This window comes from Malaya genurostris, chromosome 2, assembly GCF_030247185.1.
Source record: "Malaya genurostris strain Urasoe2022 chromosome 2, Malgen_1.1, whole genome shotgun sequence".
NCBI classification, from domain to species: domain Eukaryota; kingdom Metazoa; phylum Arthropoda; class Insecta; order Diptera; family Culicidae; genus Malaya; species Malaya genurostris.
Window position 1 is genome coordinate 40,251,067 of NC_080571.1, and position 23,921 is coordinate 40,274,987.

The following is a 23,921-nucleotide window of genomic DNA, read 5'->3' on the forward strand; positions in this document are numbered from 1 at the left end:
TTTCTTGCAAATTTGTCGTCAAAAACAAAATTGGCTAGAACATCCCCCCGAGCCGTTGCCAAGTAAAATTTTTGACCTGAGATTTGCCCAAAGTAAGCCTTGACATAGGTTTCATCGTCCATCAGAAGACAGCCGTCGAATTTGGTCAGCACCTGGTCATGTAGTTTCCGAGCACGAATTTTGACCACACTGTTCTGTTTTATGGTCTGATTTGGCTGTTTGCTAGCTCGATACGACTTGATTCTTTCCCGGAATCAAGTTCTCCTCACGGTACTATGGGCAGCACCGAATTTTCTGGCCAAATCACGGTCCGACAGATTAGGATTCCTCTTAATCGTCTTCAAAATCTTACCACGCAGTTTCCGGTCGACAGCCCCACTCCGACGATTGGCTTGAGGTTTCCGAATCGTCGCCAATGTTTCCTTATATATATTTCTGATATTACATCTTTTAAGATTTTATCTGATCAACAATTCTTCTCCATGTAACTCGATCCATGGCTGCTTGCCTCCAACCACGTCGGCGCCCGATACTATCCAGGTTTCGCTCCACTTGGTCCAGCCACCGTGAACGCTGCGCTCCTCTTTGTCTTGTACCTGCCGGATTAGAGGTGAACACCAACTTGGTGGGGCTGTTGTCCGGCATTCTCACGACATGCCCCGCCCACCGTACCCTTCCAGCCTGGGCTACTTTCCGGATACTTGGCTCACCGTAGAGTTGCGCTAGTTCGTGGTTCATTCTTCTCCTCCACACTCCATTTTCCTGCACACCACCGAAGATCGTTCTCAGCACCCTCCTTTCGAAGACTTCGAGTGCTTGCAGGTCCTCCTCGAGCATTGTCCACGTTTCGTGCCCGTAGAGAACCACCGGTCTTACCAGTGATTTGTACATGGTGCACTTCGTGCGGGGGTGAAGTTTCCTGGATCTCAATGTTTTGTGGAGTCCATAGTAGGCACGACTTCCGGATATAATGCGCCTCCTGATCTCCCGGCTGGTGTCGTTGTCCGCAGTCACCATTGAGCCAAGATAGATGAACTCGTCAACCACCTCGAACTCGTCGCCGTCGATCGTAATACTGCTGCCCAGACGTTGCCTATCGCGTTCAGTTCCGCCAGCCAGCATGTACTTTGTCTTAGACACATTTATCCTCAGTCCTACTCGTGCCGCTTCGCGCTTTAGTCGGGTATACAGATCTGCTACCGTCTCCTTGTTTCTACCGATTATATCCACGTCATCAGCGAAGCACACGAATTGTCCGGACCTCGTGAAAATCGTGCCCCGCATGTTGAACCGCGCTCTTCGCATAACTCCTTCAAGTGCGATGTTGAACAGCAGGCAGGACAACCCATCACCTTGTCTTAATCCCCTACGTGATTCGAACGGTTCAGAGAAACCGCCCGCAATCTTGACACAACACTGTACACCATCCATCGTAGCCTTAATCAGTCTTGTCAGCTTCTCAGGGAAGCCGTTCTCGTCCATAATTTTCCATAGCTCTACACGGTCAACCGTGTCGTATGCGGCTTTGAAGTCGATGAACAGATGATGCGTCGGGACCCGGTATTCACGGCATTTTTGGAGGATTTGCCGTATAGTGAAGATTTGGTCGTTTGTTGATCTGCCGTTGATGAACCCGGCCTGATAACTCCCGACAAATCCATTTACCAGTGGTGATAGGCGCCGGAACAGGATCTGGGATAACACTTTGTAGGCGGCATTTGACACTGTGATTGCCCTGTAGTTTGCACAGTCCAATTTGTCACCTTTCTTGTATATCGGGGTGATGACCCCTTCCTTCCACTCCTCCGGTAGCTGTTCTCTGTCCCAGATCTCTTCGATTATTCGGTGCATGCATTCCGTCAGTTTCTCCGGTCCCCTTTTGAAGAGTTCTGCTCCTAGACCATCCTTACCAGCTGCTTTGTTATTCTTGAGCTGTTGGATAGCCTCCTTGACCTCGTTCATAGTGGGCACTGGTACATCTCCGTCGGCTGCAACACTGACATAATCTTCCTCCTCCAACGCCTGATTGTCCGCCTGTGCACTATTCAGATGTTCATCGTAGTGCTGCTTCCACCTTTCGATCACCTCACGTTCGTCCGTCAGGATGCCACCTTCCTTGTCTCTACACATTTCGGCTCGCGGCATGAAGCCGTTGCGAGAGTCATTCAGCTTCCTGTAGAACGCCCGTGTATCCTGAGAACGATATAGCATCTCCATCTCCTCTCTCTCCGACTCTTCCAGGCGGCGCTTTTTGTCCCGGAAAAGGCGAGTTTGCTGCTTTCGTCTCTGTCGATACGATTCCACGTTCTGACGGGTGGCTTGACGCAACATCGCTGCGCGTGCTGCATTCTTCTCGTCCAATATCTCCTGGCATTCGCCGTCGAACCATTCGTTCCGTCGACTCCTTGGCACGTATCCCAGGACGCTCTCCGCAGCATTGCTGATGGCTGCTTTAGTTCTGGTCCAGCAGTCCTCCAGGGGAGTATCATTGAACTCCTCCTCCGCTAGCAACGCTGCTTCGAGATGCCGCGCGTAGGCAGTCGCGACCTCGGTGTCCCTCAGTCGGTCCAGATTATACCGCGGCGGGCACCGGTACCGTACGTTATTCACAACGGACAGTTTTGGACGCAGCTTAACCATCACAAGGTAGTGGTCCGAGTCGATGTTAGCGCCCCGATAGGTTCGTACGTCGATAATGTCCGAGAAATGCCGTCCATCAATCAGGACGTGATCGATTTGTGTCTCCGTTTGCATGGGTGATCTCTAGGTGTATCGGTGCAGGAGGCGGTGCTGGAAAAAGGTGCTTTTTATGGCCATGTTCTTGGAGGTGGCAAAGTCGATGAGTCTTAGGCCGTTCTCGTTCGTTTGCTGGTGGGCGCTGAACCTTCCAACTACCGGTCTGAACTCCACCTCCTGGCCAACCTGAGCATTGAAATCGCCGATGACGATCTTGATGTCATGTCTTGGGCAGCGATCGTATTCACGTTCCAGCTGCGCGTAGAATTCGTCTTTGTCGTCATCGCTACTTCCGAGGTGGGGACTATGCACGTTAATTATGCTGATATTGAAGAACCGGCCCTTGATCCTCAACCTGCACATTCTGTCGCTGACCGGCCACCATCCGATCACACGCTTTTGCATCTCCCCCACAACCATAAAAGCTGTTCCCAGCTCGTGTGTGTTGACGCAGCTCTGGTATATGGTGTGGTTCCCGCGAAAGACCCGCACCGTAGACCCCTTCCAACACACCTCCTGCAGCGCTACGATGTCGAACTTGCGGTCTTTCACTATATCGGATAGTATACGCGTGCTTCCGATGAAGTTGAGAGACTTACAGTTCCACGTACCGAGTTTCCAATCTCTTGTCCGTTTTCGTCGCAAAGGTCTGAGCCGATTAGATCCATCCGAATTTTCTTGTTGAACTTCCTGAGCAAGTCCTTTTTATGGGCGGCTAGCTAGGCCTGCGCCAACCTTGCAGTAACGCTGAAGGACCGCGAGAAGAGAGAGATTTGGGCCAGGTGCATATTGAAAGGCGGCGCCAACTCGCCTTGTCAGGGCCAACTACTTTAGGTCTTGTGGTTTTTAGGCCTAGAACGTGTAGGGCCCACTACCTCGTCCTACCCACACCTGCAGTCAGCCCCCGCTACATGGTTCGGGTCGCGAGTCACAACGAGTTGCTATCGCGACTAAGCATTATCCACCACCTATGACCCGCCCGGTTGCTTGCAGCTCAGCTTCCCTCATAGTGCTCCTCCTCCACCACAGGGCCCGAAAATGTTTCCTTATACCGTTTGATAACGCGCCATACGGTATTTCTGGGCAATTTCAGCTGTTTAGCTAGCCTAGATGCAGACCACAATGGATTTTCCAAATAACTGTGCACAATTTTTTCCCTTCTTTTGGCTTCCTTGTTGATTGTTTACAAAGTACAGTCGATTTGCGGAATGTTAAAAATCATACGTGAAGCTGACAAAATTCCCTACACATGGGCGCCAAGAACTTCCAAATTCGTCCACCAGGAGCGCCACAATATGAGCAAAAGTTTGTTCCAATTCTAAATGAAGCTAGCTTTACTATTCAGCGTACTAAGTATTATTTTTGTGATTTGTGTAAGTGCGTTTGCGTACTTCATACCATCTGATATGTAACTGCCCCGCATTGACGCAACTACGTATCCGGATTTTTGGTTCTCCATACTTGGTTGAATCTGTGCATGGGGAGCTAAAATGGAAAGAGTCTATCTTTTCTCCCCCAATGTGTAGGTGAGAAGCTATAGTCATAGGTTTTAGCAGATTTTTTGGTATGGGGTGCCGAATTAACTTCTATTCAATCATATTGCGAATCGTTCTCCATTCTTCCGGGAAATGCATAATGGTGTCGCTTTTGTAAAATTTCCAAATCCTCTCGGGGGTTGAAGGTTTTATTAAATGTGCATTTTGGAGTCTGTTTTTGCGATGCGCACGAAAAAATTTCTCTTGTCTCGATGCCATTTTCACAAGTGAAGAGCAACTGACAGAATCGAATAGTAGGTGTGATACTACACACACACATACATACACATTTTTTAATGCAAAGATTGGCATGTTTTAATTTGCACCTCGTTTCATCTTTTCACACTTCCACTTATCGAACTGTAATCCTGGAACCGGAAGTTGGATTCGAATTGAATTAGGGATTTTTTTGAAGAATTATAAAACCTTTCATTTGCACCTTAGTTTGTGGAAATCGGTTATGTAATCTTCAAAAAAAAATAATGGGGTCAGTTCGTGTATCAGGTAAAAAATTCGCTTTTTCCTTTTTTTGAATGAAAATGAATGATTTTATATGAAACATGATTCATCTCCATCGGGCTTTTCCCTGCTTCCAAATAAAAAAATAAAGAAATCACGCCTAAAGTATGTATAGAAGACGTAGGCAAAAGAATTATTTGAAATTGATAGATTGATAAGCTACACGCGCTAGAATATGTGCCGCTATACGGATCATGCTTAGCCCGCTTATCATTCGAACGTGTTTTTTTCGAAACAAGATTTTTTAACAATTTCAAACATTGTTTGAATGTATTAAGAAAAGATATGAAATAAATTAATTATTTTGTTTCAACGGTTTTTCAGAAAAAAATCCTAAAAATACGCTTTAAAAACCCCCTGTTAAGTGAACATTTTTACATTATTTGGCCAATAATTTCGCTAACTTGGCGTTCGAGCAGTTTGAATTTTCTAGTTTCGATGTCATTTTTACATCTGAAGAGCACCTGTCAGAATTAAACAATAGACATGATATTACACCCATTTTTAAATAAAAAGATTCGCATATTTTTATTTTGGATATATTTTTAATTTGGATGTTTTTGTCAAAAATACTTTTATATCAAAATAATAATAATCCTCTCAGGCAATTTTCGATTTCCATCTCGAAAAAATGTCGCGTCTTTTGAGATGATCCAAGTTTGAAACCATTTTTCGATAGCTGCGAAAAAGGTAAACCGATGATCTGCCAGATCGTGGTGCATCCGTCGGAACAACCAGTAATCAGAAGGAGCAATGTCAGAAGAATACGACGGATGCGGTCAAATGTCCCATTTGAGCGTATCCAAATTATTGTTCAACGACTTCTTCGACATGACCCCGAGCGTTGTCATGCGCTTAATACGCTTCAGCTGCACTTTTCTTCCAATTAAAACAGAATACCAAAACTTCCCACAAATACTGCTTAGTTAACACAAAATTGTTCATAACTAAAACAGTGAAAAACAAGTTAAAAAAAACTTGAAGCAATATGAACTGAATATTTCAATATTAAATATTCAGTACAGCCATCTTTTGAAAACGTTCCGAACTAATTTGTACTCCCAATACTATATTCTCACTGGACTGAAATTAACCAAATTACTCACAATTCCTTTTTGTAGTGAAATATTTATATCCTGTAAGTTTCATAGCTACGCTAGTGGTTTGTTACGACCAAAATGGAAGTGAGTCAAGTGCACTCAGATGAGAAATCCATGTTCCGTCGTATTTTATGTAAAATACTCCAACTTTGTAATTAAACCGGTAAACATCTCAAAAGTACTAAACAGGTTCAGGAGTCGGACGTCCGCAAGGGCTAGACAAAAACGGAATTACATGAATAAAAGATAAAATTTTTCGAAAACATATATTATGTCGAAGTTGCTCTTTAACATACGTTGGAAAAGATAGATTTTAGGCAAATGATCTTGTCAATATTTAAATTCGCTTGGAAATTTCTCATTTGGCAAGCTATTTGTACCTGTGAGAAGCAAAGTGAAATATTTTGCTCACAACAGGCGCCATCGATGGCGAAATTCGCTAGACTCAAGTGCCTCAATGGGAAAACAAATTGGAAAGGAACTGAACGTATAACGGAAATGAAAATTCGCGAAAAAATTATCGCAGATACTGGACTCGCACCGGTAATTTTTCCTTTTGCGAAGAATGTCACTATTTTAGAACTAAAAGCGTACTGAAAAAGCATAATGCTGATGCGGTGCCCTTTATCCTCAAGGTCATGAATCTTCCAAGCTGCCTTGAACTGAACTGAGGTTCAATTGAAACCTGTTAGGGCACGCTGGAGCGGAAACTCAGCAAGACCAAGAAGAAAGTAACAAATGCAAATGAAATGCTAAGGAAGTGAATAAAACCCCGCGACAAGGGCTACGGATACGACTGTACAAGCTCATGTGGTGTCGAGGTTTTAACGAAAAAGCCTCCAATAACTGGTTCAATGTAATGAGTTTATTAAATGTTTCAAACAGTCTTTTTTTGTTAATAATTTTATTGTAATTGCGATGATTTTTATGTAGTTTCCTTTTACGTTAAGGATAAATTTTCGTTATTTTCATCTGCCTTCTTCAATCTGATTCTCGATAGACATCAACATCAACATCAAGTTATATTGAGTTGATAACGATTTGACGTCATAACGAAAGAAACGAATAAATCCATCTAACTTTTATAAGAAAAATGAAATGTTAAATCAACTGACTAGGAAGTTCTTCAAAAGAAAGAACGAAGAACATCTCTGATTGGGAAATTATTGAATGGCTCTAGTGCTTCTTCGTGCTGGAAGACTTTAACAAGGAAGCAGCGCTGTTATGATACCATAAATCAATTAGTATGCATTCGCATCTGTACGTCATGTTCGAAGTGATTACGCTTGCAATTAGCCTTTACTAAAGCAGAGCGGCAGCCAAGCAACTCGGGAACACTCCTCCGAACTAGGCGAAGGTGGGCGTAAGAAAGTGTTCAGTCGTCTATAATCTCATCGGCAAATATTGATCCTTCTGAAAGGCGCTTATAAGTGGAAACCTACGTAGCAGAATATCTAATTTTAGCATCGAAAATGCGACAAGTTCAAATCACATCGGTAGCATTCCACACACAAGCTCAAGCACAAGCTGGAGTTTCTGGTGCTTCCGGATAAGGGAAACTTTACTAGCTGGGTGAGATGTGCGGTTAGATACTACTGCAAGGATTTTTCAGCTTCAATATGTTGCGATGCTTTCCGCTTGGTTGTCTTCGTTCGTAGGGCATCAGTTAATTGGAGCTTGAGTCGTTTGATATCGGGACACACTGTTCATTTTGCTGTAGATCTGGAACGTTTTTGTCAGTAATTGTTTTGCTTGGAAAAGTTTTCTTTCTCAGTGCTAAAATTTTCGTACTTATTTCAATTTTGTTTCAAAAAATTTATCTTGATGGAAGCCGCGAACCGAAAATTGATTTACGAGATCCGACAGCTTCAAAACTCGTGAAGTCGTTGAAAGTGGCTAAATCGACCTTGTGCAACATTCTCAAACATCCGATTCGTCTGTGAGAAGGGTTTCACTCTTTTAAAGCCAGTAAGCACCCAAACAGGGCATTGAAATTGAATCTAGCGAACGTTTATGGGATTTTTTCTCTTTTGGTTACAGAATAACCGGTTTATGAAAAAAAATATATATTTTAATTTTATTCACGCTTCGCCTTCGACTCATCAGTGCATTAGTAGCTAAAATTGAAATGCAATTGCCACCTAGCAGTTCATTTTAAATCATGCAAAGTTTATACTACATAAGTAACACTTTAAGTATCGAGGTGCAATACCCTTTCTGGTGGCTCAGACGAAAATGAGTGACGTCAGACCAGTCGCCGCAGAATGTGAACATTTAGCCGCTTTACGTACTTTGTTTTAGGAAACTGATTCAGACGGTCCCATGAAAAAATTCACACTTTTCAAGCAGATTTTATTCAAACGGATATAATCGAAAAATTGTCAATTCTTTAAGGAAAGTATTTTGCCGGTGGCTTTCACAAAATTAGTAAAATTTTCGTATAGAAATAATTTAAAAAAAATGGATTTGAGTTCAATACTAAAAAAATTAATTAAAAAATTTAACGCCAAGCCGCAGAAGCCCTATTTTTGATTTAGACTAAATTTTTATCTGAATAAAGGCAGGTCTGCTTCCTAGCAGCCGCTGTTACATTGCAATATGGGCATTTTTAATGCAAAAAAAACTTCTTAATTCACCTACTCCGGTATGATAATGCCTTTCTCTTGTCATTCAAACAGTGATTTTTGGCACAAATTCCTTTAGGTTGATTCGGGTGTTTCACAAAAGCATGCTTTAGCATATTCGGTAACATTTCCGGAAACCATAAGTATCAGCAAACAGTACAATAAACTTGGTCAATAGTGGTCCCTTCATGAAAAAGATGCAATTTATTGGTTAAGTAACATCTACGATTGTATCTCCGGAACCGGACTGGCAACTAAACTAAACTGAAAGTTCTCTCAAGTTCAGTAACTAGGTATACTTTTATAATTTAAGAATTCCATTAAGTTTAAGTGAATTGAAAATACAAAAAAGACTTTTTGTGAAAAAATCTACATGTCCTGAATGTACTTGTAGACTGCATGTAAATAATTTACAATATTTTTCTTACTTACTGCCATAGATATTTCTGCGACAAAGCAGCGATTGAATTTGATTTTTGATATAGTCAATTTGTTCGCAGTATTCCATTGTGTAAACACAATTTTTGTTGATACTACAAGCTTTTGGATCGAAGATGGTGTTGAAAAATTAAAAACGATTGTATGCGGTTGCAATGAAAATCTGGCTCTGTCAGTTAAAACAACTTGCAGAAAAGCTTAGTTTTCCTGCAAGCACTATCCATAACGTCCATATCATTCTATACACGTTTCAAAACAGCCAAATAGACTGGGAGCAGAAAAAAAAACGGATCTCAGGAACCACAAAAAGAACTCGAATGATAAGCCAATATTGCAGAAGACACCAGACAATTCGGTACGTATTGTGACTCGAAAAAAGTAAAATGCCTCCAACTTTTGGGCTCACAAGAGGTATCGCGAATATTTTACCAAGTTTTCCTGCGTCATAATGTACGATGAAACTTGTGTGCTGGAAGACTTTAAGCAGCTTTCTGGGATATCTTTTTATGCTGCTATGCAACGGTACGGCGTAGAGGAGCATTTCAGGACAAAGAAGAAAGCCAAGTATCCAAAAAAAAATTGTATGACAGGCAATATGCAGCTGTGGTCGAGCAAGCCAAAACAACATCACTACCGGAACGGTAAACAAGGAAATATACCGTGAATAATACATGAAGAATCGATTGTTGCCATTCCTTCGCAGCCATGACACTTCTTCGCTATTCTGCTCTGATTTGGCATCTTGTCATTCTACAGAATATAGACGGATGCATCCTGATCGACGACGAAACCTACGCCAAGGTGTACCAGGGTGTTGGTATGGCAAGCAATTTGTACCTGTGGTTTGCGGTTGTCGATTTTCTTCACGAAGGGCACAATTAACGCCAAGGTGTACGAGGAAGAATGTTTGAAGAAGAGAACCCACCGAACTGCCCGGATCTTCGGCCAATTGAAAGGTATTGGGTAATTGTCAAGCGGCACTTTCGGAAGGAAGGTACAGTGTCCCAAAACATGCAGGAGTTCAAAAAAAAACTGGACAGCTGCCACCAGGAAAGTCACAAAAGTAACTGTGCAGAATTTAATGAAGAATGTCAAGTCCAAAGTGCGAGCGTTTCACAGAAACTAGGATTTTCTTCAATATAATCAGTGAAATGCATAAAAATGTAATTTTGCTACAATATATCGAAAACTGTTGTCCAAATATGTTTTTCGCTTTTTCATTCAATAATCAGTGTTGCTAACTACTTTTCGATACACTCCTTATTAAATTACTCAAGCTTTAGAATAAGTATAAAAGCAGTTTGATTAAACTATTCATTGCGAAACTGAGTAGCTCACGCATATTTTCCTCTTTCTTTACTTGCAGGGAAGAACCTCTACAACAATGAACACGTAGCAATAAAAATGGAGCCAATGAAATCAAAAGCACCACAACTGCACTTAGAGTATAGGTTTTACAAATTGTTAGGATCACATGGTAAGCGATTCGAGTTTTGTTTTATCTATCTCACCTATTTGTGTCGTAGCATCAATTTAAAATTGTTTTTTTTTCTTAATTTTTCTTTCCGTTTTATTTGCACATTATTTTGAACGGTTGTTCACTAGAAACAGCTGCTTGCAATTGTAGGCCGCGTTAGTAGAATGAATGATTAGGCGTCTCCGATTTTGATGTTTTGACTGGATGTTGCCTAGCTTGAGGCGTTTGTGTAAAAAAATATAAGACAATAAACGACAAATTCTGGGACGCTTGTTTCAATCACTACCTGTAGCAATAAGACGGCAAGTTATTACTTAGCGTGTTTCAGAATACTTTCATATTTTAACTCAACTCCGTTGCATTTGGTAATGCGAAAAAAACATCGAGTCGCCTCGAAATCAAGAATACATTTTAACTACCTCTATCCCCCTCAGAATATATCGGTTTTGTGTGTTGTTGTGTTTTATCTCTTTCTCTCCCCCGTTACAGATACACAGTCTCCTCCCGAGGGGATCCCCCGTGTGTATCATCTAGGTACGTGTGGTGGCCGTTACAATGCAATGGTACTAGAACTATTGGGACCATCGTTAGAAGATCTTTTCACGTTATGTGGAAGGAAATTCTCACTCAAGACTGTTCTGATGATAGCTAAGCAACTAGTAAGTCACGGGTCGGCAAACACCCTATACTTTTTACTGCTCTCTATTGTTTTTTTTTCTTCTGTTGTTTAATTTCTTCATTTAGTTTAGTTCATTATTCGTTAACTCCTTTGTTTTGTTATCTGTTATCTGATTGGAGTTGTACCTTCTTCAGTTTTTATGCGTTCTTTCGTAGCCTGTTACTGTTACTGACCATCAGCCTCTTTGTTCGTTCCTTCGGTTGGCTGTGATCCAACTTTGTAAATATTCTACTGTTAGCATTATTACATCGTAGATTTTCATCGAATCAAACCAATTTCGTTCACATTTATCCGTGTGTCGTGTGTCGTGTGAGTTACATACGTTGCTGGTAGAAATTGCTTTGTTCGTTTACGGAAAAGCCAACCTGTTTTGTTCCTATCTGTTCAAATGCTATCCTCTTCTTTCTTTTCTGGCGCTAATGCGTGGCGGGTCCTTCCGAGTGGGACTGACAGATGCTTGCTACTACAGCCACATGCTTTTTTCGTTTTCCTTGCTCTAAAAAAAATTTAGTAATCAATCAGTTTCCCTGTACCCTGAACTAACCTCGCCCTCCGACGACAGAATCCGGATATATCTGTTTGCTTTCCTCGCCTGCCTTTTATTATTTTTTTGCAAATGTAAGATACAAAGCCAGACTAGAGAACGATTTCCAGCCATCGAAGCATGCGCTCAGAGTAGTGAGTTTGTGAGTTTCGAGGGTGGAGTTCAGCCTATCCGAGCAGAGCCCTGAAACGAAATACTGGTGACTCCCACGCGCGCATGTTTGTTTGTGTGTGAGTGTGTGTATGTGGATGCTATTAGACTACGTGAGCTAAAGTCTGGTCTTTACAACGAAATTGTATACCCCGTTTATAACAAAATTGTTGCGCTAAAATTTGGATTATTCGTCTAGCTGGTCGCGTTTGCGATCCTGATGCTGTATGCCCTATTTTTTGTAAACTCAAAAATTAACGACCGATCAACAATTGAAGTAGTGAACCGATCCGATTTGTTTTGTTCCCCTAGAATTTAGACGAGCCAAAAGTATTGCCAGATACCATTCCGTGTAGATAATCAGACATCTTACCTTTCTGTTTTGTTTTCTTTTTGTTTTTCCCTTCAGTTTTAACCTCAACGAATCTCCTCTTTATTACCACAACACACATCTTTCGCTTGACTAAATCTTCATTAGCAAAAGGAGAAGCAAATTTTTTGTTTCGAATTAAAATAACTACAGAATAAAAACCGTGAAATTTTTCACCAAACTAATCCTTAGTTTGTAAGCCGACCCGTACTTAATAGTCAGTGCAATGAAGAAGAAGAAGAAGAAGACGAAGATGAAAAGCAAAAAGTGGTTCCAAGCTGGGCACAACCGAACAAGATTGATATTAAATTGTTATCATTTTTCCTACTTCTCAGAGAAACACTGCAATTCGCAGAGAGCGGAGTGTCCTTGATAAATTGTCCTTGAGTGCACACACAGCCTATTGTTAGATTCCTACTTGTACCTCATACTACCACTACTACTACTACTACACACCGGGGGCCGTTTTCGAGCCAGACAGACCAGGAAGAGGAGATCTGAAAAGGTCATCAGTCTGCCTAGTTATCTCTGGTTTTTCTTACCTTTTTTCATTCCACTTGAACGACACCCTCGGTGTAGGATCTAACGAGCAACCACCACCCGGCACCAGGTGGCATTACGTGAATAATCGTTTCCGTTAGTAATTTTACTTCCCTTGGCCATTGCGTCGTAACATCGTCGGCACCGTGGCCTTTGACCATTCATTCCTCCTCACGTAAGTCTCCAAATCTCAGTATATTAGTGAGAGCCCTCATTCAAGGGAACAGGGAAAACACCTGAAACTATGCAAAACGGCTTGCGTTAAGATATGATCGTATTTTGTGAATCACCGAAACGAACGGAAAGTTCAAACTTTAGATTGATCCCATTGATTTTTAACATTTTTTTTTACAATTGTTTTCTGATCTTTTTCCTTCCCTCGGTTGTCTGAAAACAAAACCCCCCAATGCCAACTGCCGCTCTACAAAAAACCCAGCAGAAGGTATACCCGAGGTATACTACTTCGGTCCTTGTGGCAAATACAATGCACTAGTTATGGAATTACTAGGTCCTTCGCTAGAAGATCTGTTCGATCTGTGCGGCAGGAGATTCTCGCTGAAGACAGTACTCATGATAGCAATACAATTAGTAAGTAGTTTAATTTATCTCTCTCACTCTCTCTATTCTTTCTCTATCTCTCTTTCTTTCTTTTTTCATTAACTCACTTTTTACATCTCCTCTATCACTACTTTAACAATTGTTTATACTAGAAAAAGTTTTCCAACATTTTTCCACAATGATTATAAATCTTTACTTTTTTCCATAAACACTCTTTCATACACAAATAACCAAATATGTCATTTTTCAATCGACGGTATCACAATGTTTTTTTCGGTAGTTCTGAGAATTTTCCAGAAAATTCTTCATCAATTCAATCCAAGTGTTGTTGTTTTTTTCTTTCTTTCTTTCTTTCTTCTTCTTTTATGTCCATCGCTGCATCATCTCCTTCTTTGAAACTTAAACCATGTACATAAAACTACAGAATCTACCGTTTTTGATCAAATCTACACATTTTAGAATTGGTGTTCACTGGCAACGGAATGGTTTCTTGCTACTTCAAGATGTTGATATTGTTGCATCCGATGCGCTTTCTTTGATTTGTGATCGTCACGCGTATTTCTTAGTTATTAAATTGTGATAAGCACTTGTTTTGGGTTTCTTATTTCGTTGTTGTTGTACTCAAGAAAACTGATTGATGTATCTGCAATGTTTTTGATAAACAGGTCCGGATTGCGTAGAAACGGTTAATTTTGAAAATCTTTACAAAAGTGAGCTTTCCATTTAATGATTCATAATTATCGCACTCTTCAAAGCAACACTTGTTAGAAATGACTGTAATCAAAACTTTCAAAATGAGTCTCCACATTTGGGCTAAACGGGAAACAGATTGAAAAACAGAACAATCAAATAGGAAATAAAGAAAGCACGAGGAAAAGTATCCACCAGAGGTACACCTCAAAATTTTGAAGTTGGACTTGAAACTGCAATCCTTTCCTGATCCGTGGAACTGCTTTCAAATGAGCCACACTGTATATGTGGAAAAAGAACACATCTCAAAAGCATCCTGAGTGCACAAAGGTGACGAACACGTTCGTTAGGCTGCTAATTGGATGCATGGGAAATGCGTGATAATCGAATTTCAATAGTAGTTCAAATATACAGAACATAAAAAAGCCTCTAGATAAAATTTTGGTGCCGTCTGGTAGTCAAAGATATGGAATTTTTCTAACTTAGAAGATCACCACACGAACTTTCTGAAATCGAACATTCGAACACTTGCCTAGAAATGACGAGATACGGTAAAAAATGAAAAACAATTAGCTTTGAGATTTTTGAATTAAGATTTGAATTTACCTTAAGAAGAAAACAAGGGATTTTTCGATGTGATACATATTTCTCCAATGGGAACGTTCCGAACGCACCTGCCTCGGGTGCCTCGAGAAAGATTCGAAAAACTTGAAAACTTGGTTTCCTCGCAATTATGCTTTTCACTCGAACTGGATATAGTTTTATGTATGACTAAAACTCAAAATGAACATAAAAATATAAAATACTTGTTTTCGCGTTTCGTCTTCGACTCCTCCGTGCGTTAGCAGCTTTTGTTGAACTACTTACGCAACTTAACGTTTCAAAATAAACCGCTATAAACACGCATTGACGTAAAGTTAATGCAAAGCCGTGTTCGAAAATAGCATTAGCTTTACGTCTGCTTAGCGGCTTATGTTGAACCGTTAGGTGGCTCTAGCTGTTCAAGGTAAACTGCTAACACACCTTGTCCAGGGCATGAGATAGCAAACTTATATCAATATAATAGTTCATATCACTATCATTACTTTACTAGGCATTATTTCTTTAATGAAATGGTGAAATAATGATTCAATTTGGTATAATAGCTTGTTTTGCTATTATTCCGCAATTTAGAGATAATATAATTCATGTAAGTGTTGGACCATTAAAGTATTTAATAAATTGTAGGAAAATTTTGATAACTTCTAAAGAAGTTTTAGAACTTTTTAGTGAATTTTGTGAAAATGCAAGAAAAGCTCAAATTTAGTGTGATATTCATTATAATTTTGGATTATAAAAAGTACAAACTTAGTAGAACAGTTATTCATTTTTTTGTCACACAACCGGCACCGATCTGAATCCCAATTACACCAATCCAGGCAAGTAAATCATTTTTCTAAAGAATGTTACATATTCATTTTATTTCAAAGATGTATATATTTTACATTTTGTCTACTGTTTGAATTTGACATTTGCTCTTCATGTGTGAAAATGGTACCGAAGCAAGAGAATCAATGCGTCCAAATTCTGGTCGCGTTTTATGAAAGTTCGATTTACTCGCTCACCAAGTTGGTGAATCTCGAAATCAAAATTTCGAAACTGCAGAGTATCGTGGAAAGTATGCCTCGAAGATGTCAGACCATGGTCAATGCTGGTGGAAACCACACTGTTCACTGAAAAACCACATTGTTCAATTGTTTTGAAGTTTGTTTATAAACATAATTGAAGTTGTAGTTTCCATTACTTTCGGAATACTCGCGCTTCCTTACTTGTTGAACAGATTGCACAGTTTTTCCCCCTAAATGTGAGGTTTTGTTGGAAAAAGATGATTACATATTCGAGGAATTGTGCATCAATAACCTCAACTTTTTCCCATCTTTCTGAGAATTTCTGAATTCCGGAAAAAAAAAATTCTTAAAATAGTTTTCTAAATAAGTTTTCGATTTTCCCGACTGATGTGAAGCATAGCATGCCGACAAAAGAGCGTTCTGCATCGACCAAGACAAGTGGTAATTTGCTGACTCCAATTCTGGAATACAATGTGAATGAGTGAAAGATTACCATTCATTATAATCTACAAATAATTTTAAACCGAAAGATTTGTATGTGACCGAGCGTTTTCGCGATGGAAAGTTACTTACTTCACTCTGGAACTGAATTATAGAATGCATTCTGAACCTGAATACTGAATATAACTTCAGAAACTGAATTCCGGAACTGAATTCTGAAACTGGATTTGGAAACTGAATTTTGACATTAAATTCGAGATCTGAATACGGAGCTCGAATTCCGGACTAGAACTTAGACACTGAATTTGGAAACTGAATTTTAGACTTGCATCCTGGAACATTACAGACATTGAAAAACAGTGAAGGCTCTGGAACTCAATTCTGGATCTGAGATTCTAAACTGAATTCTAGATTTTGGTAAAAAAAAATGCAATCCAGAGTTCAGTTTCTAGTTTTAAATTTCGTTCCAGAATTTAAGTTCAGATTTTAGTTCCGGAAGGCAAATCCAAAGTTCCAGAACTCAGTCTGGAATCCTGGTCCAGAACCAGGCTCCTGGTCCAGAATTCGAGTTCAGAATTCAGTTCCAGAGTTCAGGTCCAAAGTTCAGATCCGAAACTCCTTTCCGCAATTCAGTTCCCGAATTCACATCCGAAACTCAGTTTCTGTCAAAATTCAGGCTCAGAAATCAGTTCCAGAATTCAATTTCTGAATTCAAAGCCCTGAATTTCTTGAATTCTACTTTCAGAATTCTGGTCCAGAGTTCAGGTCTGCAACTCAGGTTCAGAACTCAGTCTCTTAATTCAGTTTCAGAATCCAGTCCTAGAACCCGAATTCGCTCCCATGCTCAGAACCACGGTTCGGAAATTCAAACCCGAATTGTAGTACTGAAATTTAAGCATGGATTCTGGAAACAAATCCTGGATCAGGATTCTAGAAATGAATTCTATATCTCTGGAACCGATTTCTGGACCCGGATGCGGGATCTGAATACTGGAACTATATCCTAGTACTTCATCGCATTCGGTTATGTCTCTGACGATTGCGAAGTTACGCGGTTTTACGAATGCTGTTATGAGCTTTTTACACGAATTTCCGAAATATTTTTTGGGCATATTTCCGAAGATGCGCGTTTTTTACGCAGATTTACGATTACGTGTTCTTTACGCGGTTTTCTCAGGCGGTACTCATTGTTCGGATGAAACAATGACGTCAGTGTAAGAAGGGATTCTCATACACTGGGGTCTTTTTTTACGCGATTTTTAATGCAGTTTTTTTACGTGTATTTCCGAAGTTGCGCGGTTTTTTTTACGCGAATCTCCGAAGCTATACGTTTTTTTACGCGGTTTTTTTATGCGGTTTCTATTTATGCGAATTTCCGAAGGTACGCGGGTTTCCGAAGTTACGTTTTTTAGGCGGATTTCCCAAATTGAATTTTTTTATAATTCAACTCTTTGACACTTAGAAAATTTTCTATTTTTTTCAAAAAAAAACATGTTCAGTTCACACCAGATCTGGACGTTTCATGCATTTCTAAAACATTTGGCATCAAACAGATTTTCTTTTGTATTTTGCGGTTTTATTCTACGCGGATTTCCGAAGTTGCGTGGTCTCAAATTCCCAAAGTTGATATTTTTAGATTACACCAGATCTGAACGTTTCATGCATTTCTAAGATATTTGGAATGAAATATTTTTTTTCTCTAGTTTAGAGGTTTTTTTACGCGGGTTTCCGAAGTTATGCGGTTTATTTTTACGCGAATTTCCGAAGCTACGTGGTTTTTTTACGCGTATTTCTGAAATTACGTTTTTTTTGCACGGTTTCTTTTACGCGGTACGTATCCCCCGCGTAAAAAGAGACCTCAGTGTACTCATTCTTTTGTACATGATTTCTGGAAATAATCTCTAGAACTTGAATTGTGAATCTGAACGCTGGATCTGATTCATTTCTGGTCTCCGATTCGGGATCTGAATGCAGGAACTGTAGTCTGAAATTTCACACATCCGGTTATGTCTCTGACATTAACCACCCACCTTTTTTATGTGACGCTCAACGAAAGAAACTGAAGTCTTTTTACGTATTCTTTTTGTACGGTTATTTTTTGCGCGGTTTTTATATAAATTTCCGAAGCTGCGAGTTTTTTTTTCATGCGGATTTCTGAAGTGACGAGATTATTTTTACGTTACGTTAAAGTTACCTTGATTTTCTTCGCAGAAGTTTTGAAGTTTTGGTTATGATACTCGAAATCTATCATACTTGTTTGAAATCTACTGGTGCTGCCATCTTTTGTAAAATTTTAGAAACTTTCTGACTCAATACTTTCATCGGTGGATTTCTGTTCTGATGTTTTGTCGAATACTGTATATGGTGAAGTAGAAATTCAAAGGTTGAATTTTTTCTGGAAAGTGATTTTCAGAAAGATTGATTTTTTTCAGAAATCCACCTTTCATATCAATATATAACCGAAAACATGATTCGTTTTTCTTTCCAGTTTTTGATTCAAACATTGAAAATCAAAACGAATTGGAGCACGTCTTCTCCAACTTGCGCACATGAACGAGCGAATTCAATTGATCACTAACAACTAATTTCAATAAGTTAGGTAACAAAAGGCGGTGCATAGAACGTAGCATGAAGAACATAGCTGGAAAAAGCGACGAACAGCCGTTGGTTTAATGAAAATCAGTATAATTGGGTCAATGTCTATATAAGCCTCTCGGTTGCAGTTCGTTTCAGACGATTCTTGCTTTGTTCTAGGCACTTACTCGAATTAGGAACGTTGCTGCATGTTTCTCGGTTGCCGAAAATCGATAACGGGTTAAGGGGTTCTCACAGTTTTCTAGATTCAAAATCGCATTATAAACGAAGAATAAGTTCACCGATCGTTCACATTAGAGTCCGTTTCCGGAAAACGTACTATTATTGCATTGCATATGCAGATCTCAGCTGCCGTAATCGTGCTGTTCTGATTCACAAAGCACAATCGATCCACAACAACAACAACCACATGATGATAATTCACTTGATTTGCATTGTTGCATCATAAATTTTGTCCTTCTCAATTTGGGGCGGTAGCTTCATCGAACATATTCCAGCAAACACTGCAGACCAAAAAGGCTCTCCACAATGCCGCTGCCACCGCCGCTTTTGCCTCCGAACTCCCCGACTGTACATTCCTGCCATGTACCTTTAGGGACTCGACACGCGCACCCCTGCTGTGCGTTCTATGGTGAAACACTTTTCAGGCTATTTTTAGCTGAACCTATTATCACATTAGCTTCCTGTGGCTTGTTTTCCCACCTTCGTATAACCGAGCGCTTCGGAATGCAATTTAGTGGAGCAATGGGGCACACTTGGACAGAAATTTCTATAGTTCCATGGTGGAAAGAGAAATCCGCAGGGTTTTGTTTTGCACGTTTTAATCGAATGTTGTTCACATTCTACCGAACAGCTTAAAATAATGTTTACATTTAAACAATACTCAATGTTTACATTGTTGTAACAATACGAGATATGGATTTATTTGTCATCCTAATTTATTGGTCTTATTAGGGATCAACTATTGATAATGCTACGAGACTTTTGTTTTTCGTGTTATTAAAAACTTATTTTCCTAATGCTGTAAAGTTGTACCATACAGTAATGTCAGTGTGCACACTTAAATTTGTTTACCGATGTCAGCTGTTCCATCATCGTTAGCTGATTATTTCAATAAAATTCTCATCACAGCGGTACTTCAAGGTAATGCTGATATATCAGTAGAATGAGAATGTTCGGTAGTACGGCTGTTCTAAAGTCGTCGAAAGATGGAAAAAATACCGAATGAAGTTTGGTGTGTGCCTTATTAAATATACTATTGAATAAAAGAAATGTATTGCCAATACCGAAATAAAATTTGGTAAGATGATTCTATCCTCAGATTTTTCTGAAAATCTTACAAAAAGTGCATGATCTGGCAAGCAAGCTACTCTTTCGGTATATTTTAGAATTCGTTTATCGTAAATGGATTAACAATCAATACTGAAGCATGAGTGAATATTGTTACTGACTCGTCAACATAAAATTATTATTGCTGCTTGAAAATAAATTGTATCTAACCGGAAACATAATTTTCAACTGAAAATTTCGAGCGGATTCTTGAATACATACCGGAATATTAACATCAATATTGCTATTCTATTTTATATCACTGATTAAACTAGGTTTACTGATAATTTAAGTAAAACGTTCATTATATGTAGCGAAACAAACCAATAGTCTTCAATAAAGACTCTAAAGCAATGTTTGATTGACATTAATGTTTGCAATAATATAAGATTTCACAATTTCATGAAACAGTACTGAGATGAAAACACTCAGTACTTATACCGTTTTGAATTTCTTCATGAAATATGAGGTCTAGCAACGACAATTGATGCGTTTGAGCCGAGCATTGCAAGAAAAAACGACCACAATACACCGATAGCACGACAAAATAATTTTGCAACATAGCAATGATCGCCCACATATTGCACAGTCGGTAAAAACATACTTGGAAGCAAATGGGAACTTCCACCACACGCGCCGTATAGTCCTGAAATTGCTCCTACTGATTACTATTTGTTCCGGTCGATGCAGCATGGTCTGGCTGGCCAGCACTATTCCAATTATGATGAAGTCAAAAAATGAATCGATGCGTGGATTGCGGCCAAACCGGTCGAATTTTTCAAAAAGAGTATCCGGAGATTGCTAGAAAGATGGGGAAAAAGGTGTGGCTAGCGATGGACAATACTTTGAATATATAATCATTTTCTGTCAATAAAGCTTCAAATTTCAAAGAAAAACGGCACGAAGTTATTTATACACCTTTTCGACGGAGCTAGGATGGTACTATTGATTTTCATTGTATTTGAATTTTGAAGCAACCGCTTCGTCTTACGAGGTGAATGAGCGCTGACGCTCACAATACTAGAGCACTTCTGTAATCTGTAAAATTTCCAGTTCCGGTTCCAAAGTTGATTCCAAAAAAAATATTTTTTTTTTGAGATTATACCAGATCTAGACGTTTAATGCATTTCTAAGACATTTGGCATCAAAAAAGGTTTTGTTTCGATTTGTGGTTTTTTCTACGCGGATTTCCGAAGTTAAGCGGTCTCAAATACTCTACCAAAATCGATTTTATCAAAAAAAAAATTAGGATTTCACCAGATATGGAAGTTTCATGCAATTCTAAGATATTTGACATAAACAAAATTTTTTTTTCAGTTTTGCGTCTTTTACGCGGATTTCCAAAGTTACGCGGTTTTTTTTGCACGGTTTTTTAAAATCAGAGTATTTGATCGAAGAATGTTTTGTTATTTACACATTTTTTGCTCGTTTTACCCCATAATTCCGCAACCGAAAGTCGGATCCAAACAATATTTAGGAATTTTGTATGGGACCACAAGACCTTTCATTTGAACCTAAGTTTGTGTAAATCGGTGCGGCCATCTTCGAGAAAAGTTAGTACAAAAAAACATTACATTCACACATACATTTTGCGTACTCGACGAACTGAGTCGAATGGTATATGACACTCGGCTCTCCGGGTGATTGCATAACCTTTCTTTATAAAAAAAAAATACATTCATATCATGGTATCTCACCATGCAGTGCAACATTTTTTCCAAGAAAATTAGTATTTTGTTGTCAATAATTTATCAGGTGTACAAGTTTGCTTCCGCCGTTTTCCGATAGGTGGCTGTACCAAAATACATAGATGATAATGACTTTAAAGTGAGTGTGAACAGTGTCTAACGAATTGTCATTGTCGTTTCTGTGACAGTTGTTCTTGTTTTCGTATTATTCACGCTCGAAAATATCTGTTTATGTACCCAATTCTCGCCATTTGCGGGAAGTTTTACTTTTCTGTTACAATTCAAAAAAAAATTGCAGCTGAAGCGACACGAATGCTCTCAGAAACTTACGGTGATGCTGCTCTGAGTAAAAGAACTTGTCGGAAGTGGTTTCAACGTTTTAAAAATGGTGATTTCGATGTCAAAGACAAACATGGTGGTGGGAGAGAAAAAACCTTCAAAGATGAACAACTAGAAGTATTGCTTGATGAAGATTCGTGCCAAACCTAAAAAGAGCTTTCCGAATCGTTGGAAGTGAGTCAGCAAGCCATTTCAAAACGTCTCTAGGCTCTGGGCATGATTCAGAAAGAAGGAAACTGGGTGCCGTACGAGTTGAAACCGAGGGACATCGAGCGCCGTCTATTTGTATGTGAGCAACTGCTTCAAAGACAAAATCGTAAGTGGTTTTCACATCGAATCGTAACCGGTGATGAAAAGTGGTTTCGATACGATCATCCTAAACGCAGAAAATCATGGGGAATGCCCGGGCATGCTACTTCGTCGAAGGCAAAACCGAATATTCACGGCGCTAAGGTGTTGATTTGTATTTTGGTAGGATCAGCTCGGTGTGATTTACTACGAGCTCTCAAAACCGGGTGAAACCATCACAGGAGATCGCTACCGAACGCAACTGATGCGCCTTAGTCGCGCGCTCAAATAAAAGCGGCCACAATATCAAGAGCGACATGACAAAGTCATGCTCCAACACGACAATGCACGGCCTCACGTCGCCAAAGTGGTCAAAAAGTACCTGGAAACGCTGAAATGGGAAGTCTTGCCTCATTCCCCAGATGTCGCCCATTCTGACTTCCACCTATTCCGTTCTATGGCACACGGCCTGGCAGATCAACATTTTCAATCCTTCGAAGAGTTGGAAAAATGGATTGCTTCATGGAGGACTCCATTTTTCGAGCCGGGATCTGAAAATTGCCGGAAAGATGGGAGAAAGTTGTCGCTAGCGACGGACAATACGTTGAATAATACATCTGTAAGCACTTGTCGCAACAAAGCTTTTAATTTGGAAAAAAAACAGCGGAAGCAAAGTTGTACACCTGTTATTATGGTAATCATTGTTTTCTTTTCTCGGAACAAATACATTGGATTGATTAGTGGTGTTTGCGGTACTTTTAGAAATATCACAGATAACAGATATACAGGCTCACATATGAACTGTGTGTAAAATTAGCTCAATCAGCGTGGTGAACACTTGCAGATGTCACCACGATCGACACGAGGTGACACCACGATTTGGGACAGTGCTTTCACATGAGCCACAATTTTGGGTGCAACATTCACTTCACGCTAGATTTTGTTTGGCTGTTGATGACAAGTTTATTCTTGCTTTATTCCGATCGAATTCTCGTGTGATTTATGCGACATGGAAATAAAATTGTTTTCAACACGTAAATCGCGATGTGATAAGTGTTAAAATTGTTGTAGTTGGAATATTCCTATAACAGGCAGGAGAATTTTGTTATCGTACAAACCGTGCAAACCGATGAATCTTTTTCCTTGATGGACCAAAAGCTACCATCTGATCATCGGTTGACAATTTATGTTCTTGCTGATGAATTTTCGCACTTTGGACTCGCTACAATCTACACACCGTTGAACTGCACTGCTTGAGCGATTGCGTGAACATGTGAAATAGTTTTCTAAGAAATTAATTCAGTTAAAAAAAACATGTGATTAGTTTTTTTCCCTCTCATAAAGAAAGGCAATCGAGACCTGTAGACCATATACCTTTTGACTCAGTTCGTCGAGTTCAGAAAATGTCTGTGGGTCTATGTGTGTGCGTATGTGACAAAAATGTGCACTAATTTTTTCCGGAAATGGTTTCCGATTTTCACGAGCTTAGGTTCAAATGAAAGGTGATTATGGTTTCATTGACTGCTATTAAATTTTATCCGTATCCGACTTTTAGTTTTAGAGTCAATTTCGATTAATTTCATTAGAGATAGCTTAACCGATTTGCACAATCTTCAATCCAAATGAAAAGTCTCATTATCCCATAGCCAGATTTTCAATTTTATCCGAATCAAA

General features: G+C 39.6%; 1 protein-coding gene across 3 annotated transcripts in view; it reads left to right on the forward strand.

Moving 5' to 3' along the window:
* LOC131428195 (casein kinase I) overlaps positions 1-23,921 on the forward strand; it is a 122,081-nt gene that overhangs the window by 39,376 nt on the left and 58,784 nt on the right. For all 3 annotated transcript variants that reach the window (XM_058591925.1, XM_058591926.1, XM_058591924.1), the window contains exons 3-4: positions 10,319-10,429; positions 10,919-11,088. In XM_058591925.1, coding sequence (XP_058447908.1) covers positions 10,319-10,429; positions 10,919-11,088 — 281 coding nt within the window. The remainder of the gene's footprint in view (positions 1-10,318; positions 10,430-10,918; positions 11,089-23,921) is intronic.